The 8,539-nt window shown below is 41.4% G+C and overlaps 1 protein-coding gene across 1 annotated transcript; it reads left to right on the top strand.

The window, feature by feature from the left end:
- Positions 1-3,339: 3,339 nt before the first annotated feature.
- Positions 3,340-7,692, top strand: LOC8029865 (cuticle protein 16.5-like). The gene is made up of 3 exons (XM_040223033.3): positions 3,340-3,396; positions 6,447-7,398; positions 7,635-7,692. Coding segments are annotated over exons 1-3 (963 nt in total). The 5' UTR covers positions 3,340-3,387; the 3' UTR covers positions 7,637-7,692.
- The last annotated feature ends 847 nt before the right edge of the window (positions 7,693-8,539 follow it).

Genomic DNA, 8,539 nt, shown 5'->3' with positions numbered 1-8,539 from the left:
TCTGGCGGTATTTTTCTCAATTTTGTTAGTTTTATGAATTTTGTGACTGTGATAGAGAAATGCCCTGTGTAGCTTTTTTTGCCCCTATCTTGTGTCCGTCTATATTGTTCTGAAGTGAAACGACAGTCGTTAATCAAAGCTTTTTTTCTGTGCCTTCCACCTGCTCGTGTGTGCATTTCTGAGCTGTTTTTACTTCTCACATAAAAATTTTCTTTTGTCATGCCATATAAAGCTAATGAATGATCCTACAGCTAGGCAATTGAATAGAGTCCACCTGAAAGATAGACTTTAGACGGTTAAGTAAATAGAACAAGCTCACAAAACAAGGACTTTCACTCTTCCGCCTTTAGCATAACGAACGCTGAAGAGGCCAGGTTCCTGTCTGTCTCAGCGATCTTATTAATGAGCCTTTCATTTTACTGCAAAGTATAATGCTCCTGCATTGCATTTTGCAGTAAAGAGAGCCCATAAAGGGGTCATGAAAATTAAATATATCTACCCGGTCTTAATTTTTTACATTCATTAAACAACAAAGATATTGTTTCAGAAGTATTACGGCGAAATACCACGCCTCCATTTTCTAAACCTCGTTTTAAATTAGTATTCTTGGCCTGTCAGAAACGACCATGCGAGACTCTTTGTAAGTTCTGCACTGTGTGTTTATGCACTGTTACAAAAATACGCTTAATTTATTTAGATTTATAAACTCAGTACTCGTGCTCACCGACGTTGTTGAATAACGTCTGTAACGTTTAAAAATAGTCGAATAATCGTCATATTTTTATTTTTTGTTTTGTTTTATTTTATATATCTTCGATTGCTTCCATATTCCCCTTTTTTCTGTAGCATAGAATACATAAGTTACGACAAACTGAAATGCTGCCTGATACCCCCTGACAAGGCTATCCCTCTACACTAAACAGAGAACAAGGAGCTTTTTGAATGCGTATCTGCAAAACAACTGCAAAACTAAGGAGTACAAAAATTGCTCAAGATTTATGAGAGATTTCAGAGCTCAGAGTATTAAGTGAGGATAATTTTATTCAGATACTGATTTGGGTGAAATCGCAGCCGCGCGACGCATGAAAAGTTCGTTTAAAGCAATAACTTTACAATTATGTTAATAATCTAAAATAAGTGTTCAATACTTTTCTTATGTTACAAACATAATACAGCGACTTGTCCAAGTGTGCTTTAATTATAATATTGCATTCTTAATTTATGAATGTCACTAATATGCATGTTATTTTTATTTATATAAACCCAAGAAAAGATATTCATGTTTGCAATGATTAATCTATTTTAATGATCCTAAAATAATTACAAATGGATAGTGCCGTCATTGAAGTTTTACAGGTAGTAAATATCAAGGAATGAAACAAGTATTCAAAATTTTGAGAGAGAGAGAGAGGATTCTATATTTACCAACATTATATTATGCTTATGCCAACCAATAATTACTAATTTTGGCGGAAAATGAGCGCTGCAAAACCAGCTAAAAAGGACGCGTAGATAGATATGTGACACCCTCTGGCGCACGCCGACGACGATGACACATGCTACAACGACTGAGATACCCTGCGCTTTGAATTACTCAGAGAAATTTGATGTTAACCTGGTGAAAATATAATACTCAATCAGTGCACATTAGATGGGGCATTTTGTATATTCCATTTAATGTTTATCTAGCCGGATAAGCATCTAGGAGAATGTATAAAAAACGGTGATATATTAAAGGAGTATTAATTAGAAATTAAACAACATTTAACGCAATACCCCATAAAATAATAAGATTAATTAGGAATGCCACGTGAGAACATTTACATACAATTTATTATGTTTGTGGAGATGCAAACATTTGCTTGTAACAAAATGAAATACTGATACAAATGAAATAAGAATCACGATAAAATACTTTTTAGTAGAAACTGCATTTCTGAAAACGCTGCACACTTCTCAGCTTTATATTCGCTTAAACATAAGCCGGAGAAGAACTTGTGCCCCAATCGTCTTTTATTTATCCCGTACAAGTTCTCGATAGATTATTTCTCACACCAAGCAGTCATGCATCGTTTACACTGACCCCTTTAATACGAATACGCCGCTATATAGACAGAATTTTCGGGGACGAACTGGGTAAATGTGTTCACTCGTGTCTGGCTATTACGGACAACTCACGTTATGAACGAGGTTTAGGAGATCGAAAGTATCCATGTTAATGAACCGTCATTGTACCACGTTGTATGGTGTCCAAAAGTGCCTTTGTCATTCATGGCAGGTTCATTTGAGCGTTTGGGTGGTAGATACTTACAGTATATGTACTCAAGAATACCTTTGCGAAAAATTATAAATTCGTGCTGATATACTTGTATCTAAATAATTCAGGTATAAAAACCTCTTAAGTATGGCTGGAAGCAAATTGCAAGAAACATGTTGGTTGTAAACAATGTCTATGTTGGTATAACTTCGAGACAAAGGACGAAAAGAGACAGCGAAAAAAAATTGATAGAGGAGCGGCAGGTGTGGCAATTGTTGTGCATATATTATCGATTTGTTATTATGAGTGTGTCGTTTTGATTAAAGTTTCTACTCGCTTGATTCACAATCATGCCAATGTTTCATGGTTGGAGTGCCGATTATGGTGTGTGGTATACTGACTCCATCAAAAACCTTGACGGCATCACTCCTTGACATAAATGATTAAATCGGTAAGTTTGAAGATGGTTTTTCTTGCAATAAACAAAATTCACTTATCTTATATGGAATGCATCAGTGATTAAACTAAATATATTTTTATTATTCACTTTACATTTACCCTAACACTTTAAAGTCATTTAAATCTCATTTCTCCTTCAAGGAGAAATGAGCAGCGCAGATAGAAAAAAAAAATCGCTTTCAGAAAAAAAGTTTATATATATGGGCGACTTCGTCTTGCGTAAGATGAGAGTCGATATGAATATTAAAGGGACCTGCACCCATATTGAATGACGCTGTGAAATCATATGCAACAGTATTCAATATTAGAGGAGTAGCACCGGATTCGTATTACCAGAATGAACAAAATAATAAACTTGCGCGTCAAATCTAGATCGAATGCTAATAACGGCACAATGCTCGCAGTAATCTTGAATTCAATATGAGTGCAAATGTAGGTAAGGAAGTAAAAGGTTTCCCTCAAGAAAAAGATAAGTGAAAAAAAATGGAAACCTTGACTACCCTAGTTCGTTTTCTTTTTCAGCCAGTTATATCACTCGTGATGCTTCTGATGTCGCCGCGGACGTTGTTTCCGGCCCGTCTTGCGACATAATTTTAGTATAAAATGAACCCCTAACCAGCTCTGCCTTACAGTTGCGATCTAGCGTCGGTGCAACTCCACAATATTCTACAATGATTGCGGTAAGTACCCTTTTATTGTGCGAGGCAGATAAACTCTACCGCGAAAAAAGCCATCTATAAAGTGAATATTTAAGAGTTTAAAATATATTTTATCCACTAGCTGTTCTCCATCGAGGCGCAGTCTCCTTCAGTAGATTATGTATCTAGCCGTCGTACTCTAAATACGTTAATGAACTATCGCGGACAATATGAGCTGAAACAGCGCTCCGGCCGGCGCACGGCACTACCTGCGCCGCCCGTCGCCTTACTCCGCACACATGGCGCACGCTGAGTCCAAGATATGTTCTCACTTGCGCTCGCTGCGCCACTCCGCTCTTCCGGCTGTCTGCAAGCGAGACGGCGGGTGCGACAGCGGGCATGTGTGGTAGGGCGGCGGGGGGAACAAAAGATTACACTTGTCGTTCCCCTTTTGGTATTGATTTACTTTACTCTATCGTGCAAATTCCTTAGAAAAAACGCTGACTGGTGAAGAGAAAATATTGAAGTGTCTTAATTTTCCAACTGCGATTATCGTTTTTGAAAGTCATATCAAAAGACGTTGCAGGTTATTTTTGTTTGATTATAGGTGCATGCACCAAGTATGACATCGTAAAACATAGGCCAAAATCTGTATGCCGGATTTAGTCCGGCACCAAGGTATTTCTTTTTTCTGTTTCATTGATCACAGATGTTTTAAAAAAAACGGTAAGCATACATGTTACTGAGAAGGTTTTGTAACCTTGATTAGTATGAAAAGGTTCAAAAATATTATTTCATTATTACTGGGCCCACGTGTTTGTTTAAAGCAAAACAAGAGGACATTGTCAGACACAAAAGATTAATAGTAGGCGTGGAAGTTCCACTGCACAATACAAGAAGATCGGGATGAAGGAGGCACCCCTCAAAAGTATGCGTGGTTAACGGCGTCAAACAGTGTGTCGCAAACGTAGCATCAAGCTTTGTTCGAATCGGCAGAAGTCCAGTTCAGGGGTTCCTGAGGCGCAGTAAAACTTGCAAAATAATTTAATACCACGTCATTCTTCCCTGACCCGCGACCACGGCTCTCATCATGTCTGGTAAGAAATCATAGAGCGCGGCCAGGAAGTCAGGCTCAGCCCCGAAGCCACTCCCATTCACCTCTGATTGCTTTCCACGATTTGTGGGCAGTGGCGCGGTGGAGGGGACGCCGTGGCATGGCTACCTTGATGCGCCTCCAAATGTTTTCGATGATATTCAGATCGGCTCCTTTTAGGGGCCAAGGCAGCTTCGTCAGGCAGCGCTCCTCGAGGAGATACGAGCGTGACAGCGCATTTTCCACTTCGGCGCTTTCTTGAAATGCACTGAAATGCAGGTTAGCTGAAAACGTGAACATTGGGCTAGCAGACGGCCGGAAGAGCGCAGCAGCGCAGTGAGCGCAACTGATAATTTATCTCGGCCTCAGGGTGCGCCGTGTTTAGGGAGCGATGCGACCGGCGGCGCAGGTAGTACCGTGCACAGGCCGGAGCGCTGTTTCAGCTCATATTGTCCGCGATAGTACCTCTCTCAAAGCTGTACTAAGAAAGAAGGTGAAACTATCTTATATCAATATTATCTCTAAAATTATAAAAATTGTGCAATGCTAAATTTTAAATTAATTCATATATATATATATATATATATATGAGTATATTCTGGGTGTTTCATTTTTATTCCAACAGATTTATACAAAACAGTTCGTGAAAGGTTCATTAATGCAGTCTGGGCACTAGAGCTATGCGGCCAGGGGGACATAGTACAGGAGGTTGATCATCACAAAAAGATAGCAAATCAACTAAAAAATTCGAAATCAGTTTTTCTTTACTGAAAATTAACATATTGCTCGACCTAGTAATTTGCTGAACGTCCTCAAAAATTACTAATTAAGTAAATTTACAAATATATGTGGAAAGTAGGATGCGCGGGGCACGCTAAGGTTTCCGCTCGTGGAACACGCACAAGGCTAGCGGTGGGAAAAAGATAATGAAAATCTTATCATCCGCAATTAGGCAAGACTAGCCTTTCGTCTGTTCTACATTTGAGCATTTGGCGCACCTTGGGATTCTCACGAGCGTAAGATCTGTCTAAGATAGATTTCTTTAGTAGCTTCACTGGCGCATAGAAGTTTCTATAAGCACGGTATGTTTGTTTTCACTAATCAAACATTTAATTTATTATTTTTTAATTATGCTACTTATAATGACAATTAGCCCCCTAGATTAGGTCTCCCAGGGTATACAACCCACCTGCATATAACGCATTCGTGTTCATTTCACGGACTTTATAAAATAGCTCTGTTGCAATTAAAAACACACACCGAATTCATGTATATTTAGGCAACACATTCCAACTAAGTTTTAAAAATATATTTTAATATCTACAGTGCAACGTAAAGGTGGAGTTAAGTCAAACACAGTAATGATAAAATGCATCAAGTATAGATATATATATATACTGTTAAGTTTCGCACATAACCAAAACAAACACAGTAGATTGTAAAATACATTTTAAATCATAGTCAGATGAATATTAGCTTATTTATTATTTCGTAATATGTTTTATTTTCGTTGAAAAGCTCACGAATAGGAAATGCACCGAAGCACACACTTTCTAGAAGAAGGTGTTCTCGAGAGTTTGAGACTGTGTTTCCCAGCTCAAAACATCCAACCCGTTGATGCGTTCTTTTGGTGCAAAGCATTAAGAGATGAATATATCCGGACGTAAAAAAACTTGAATATGTTTTTAAACAAAGCAGCAGGAAACTCGGGAGAGAACCATGGATTCAGTTCTTTACCTCACCGCTAGAATTACTTCTCCGGGTGTGCCCTTTTACGTATTTCGTTAATTGTTCCTAAATGCGTATAATTCTTAAACAAAGAACATTGGACGTACGCTAGATTAGGACATATGATTCACTTCTGGCCAGCATCAAATATATAAATCTTCTCTTCATGGTTGTTGTGCATTCCCAAGACTTTTTCCCCCGAACACAAAAATCGTGTGATTTTTGGCATGCAATTGATACAATTTCATATGATAATAAATATCTCGCGCAGTTCCATACCTGCCTCGCTTTGGCTCTGGTCACCAGCGCTTTCGCTGGTTTCCTGCACGGCGACCTCAGTCACGGTGCCGCCTTTGGTGACGTTGGAATTGTCGGACACGGCGCCGTCCTGAACGGCGTGGGCCATGCCAGCTACGCTGTCGCCGCCCCAGCTGTCGCCACCTACGCCGCTGCTCCAGCTGTCACCAGGGTAACCAGCTACCAGACTGTTCCAACTGTCGCCACTGTACAGGCCGCCCCAGTTGTCGCTACTTACGCCGCTGCTCCAGCCGTCACCAAGGTGACCAGCTACCAGGCTGCTCCAGCTGTCGCCACTGTGCAGGCCGCCCCGGTTGTTGCCGCCTACCAGGCTGCTCCAGCGGTCACTAGGGTGACTACCTACCAGGCCGCCCCAGCTGTCGCCACGGTGCAGGCCGCTCCAGTTGTCGCTAGTTACGCCGCTGCTCCAGCCGTCACCAAGGTGACCAGCTACCAGGCTGCTCCAGCTGCCGCCACTGTGCAGGCTGCCCCAGTTGTTGCCACCTACCAGGCTGCTCCAGCAGTCACCAGGGTTGCCACAACCTACCAAGCTGCTCCAGCTGTGACTAGAGTTTACCAGTCTGCTCCTGTCGTAGCCGCCGCCCCGGCTGTCGCCACTGTGCACGCCGCACCAGCTGTGACCAGGGTCTCCACTACCTACCAGGCTGCTCCAGCCGTCGCCACTTACGCTGCTGCCCCAGCCGTCGCCACCTTCCACGCTAGTCCAGTTGTGTCCACAGTCCATGCTGCTCCAGCTCTCGCCACCGTCGCTCACGCTTCTCCAGTTTACGGCTTCGGCATTGGCTCCCTCGGCTACGGTGCTGGCCACTACGGCTTCGGACACGGTCTTGGCAGCTACGGTCTCAACTACGGTTACGGTCTTGGCGACTTCAACGACTACTCCCTCCTCCTCCGCAGAAGGAAGTGTAAGTGCAAAAGTATTTATGTAGTCTTAGTCATAATCAGGGTAACCTAGAACTTTTTTTGTAATTACTTTATTATGACTTCTATATCGATGTAATTTCCTTCAGAGATGTGCTTCTACGAAATCAAATATTTTGTGATTTTAACTGTTTATCTTTATTTTATTAAGTTGTACCGCATACTGAGTCTTGACTGTTTATACATCTTAAACTTACTTTTCTTTGACTTTCCCTTTCAGAATCTCGGACATTGAAACCTAAAGGAATCAACAATAAATAAAATATACCCATTTCGTACCAAAAAAAGAAAAAAAAGAAAAACTGTCCTGTGTTTTTTTTTGTTTCTATTGCCGATCAAAATCACATACTATTATCCCGAACCAAAGTATGAAGCTGCTGACAGGGGCTCTGATTCAGGTGTAACTTAAACGGTTTAAGGAGGAACCCCCTAAGCCCCGAACAGTCAGTTTTAAAAGCCATGGCCCCAGCAGCGTTATTCGATTCGACATCACTTCAAATAATATTGTCACGTCCCGTTTTTTGCATTCTAAACGATTAATTGAAGTTCCAAAGCACAAAACTACCGGAATAAAAACATTAACCGTTTGTGTTTATAGAGTGTAAACTCAGTCTACCTTTGAAGTGCGGCGACACTGGTTTACACCGTTGATGGAAAGTGTAGCCAGCGTAGTACGACTGCTAGACTGGCGTCTTCGAGCGCATCATGCAGTAGTCATACACTACCGCACGACGGTACGATGCTCATCCAGAGTGAAGCGGGCATGGGTGAGGATTGAACCCGGAATCCCTGGGTTCTGCAGCGCGATCTTTCGCTTTAAGTACTCTTCACTCGTGTGCGCCAGCCACCTCGGCCACCAACCCCGGACTTATTGCAATCAATTTTGTGCTTTAAACCGTACAAGGATATCACAAAAGGACGATAGCACTTAGTGGAGACCTTAACGAGCATCGCGCTCTATTGGAATTATATGCAACATGGCCATACCAACTCGCCCAATTGTCCATTCTACTAGGCCCATGCCGAATGAATTGTAATTGCATAAATGACTGTTCTTCATCTATAGACCTTTTCTTTGAGGGCACTGCATTATTTGTTCCGGAATGCCTCCGCGCATGGAATTTG

This window comes from Ixodes scapularis, unplaced genomic scaffold, assembly GCF_016920785.2.
Source record: "Ixodes scapularis isolate PalLabHiFi unplaced genomic scaffold, ASM1692078v2 PGA_scaffold1__304_contigs__length_218370807, whole genome shotgun sequence".
Taxonomy (NCBI): Eukaryota; Metazoa; Arthropoda; class Arachnida; order Ixodida; family Ixodidae; genus Ixodes; species Ixodes scapularis.
Note: the sequence above shows the minus strand (reverse complement) of the source record. Positions and strands in the feature narration are given on the sequence as shown.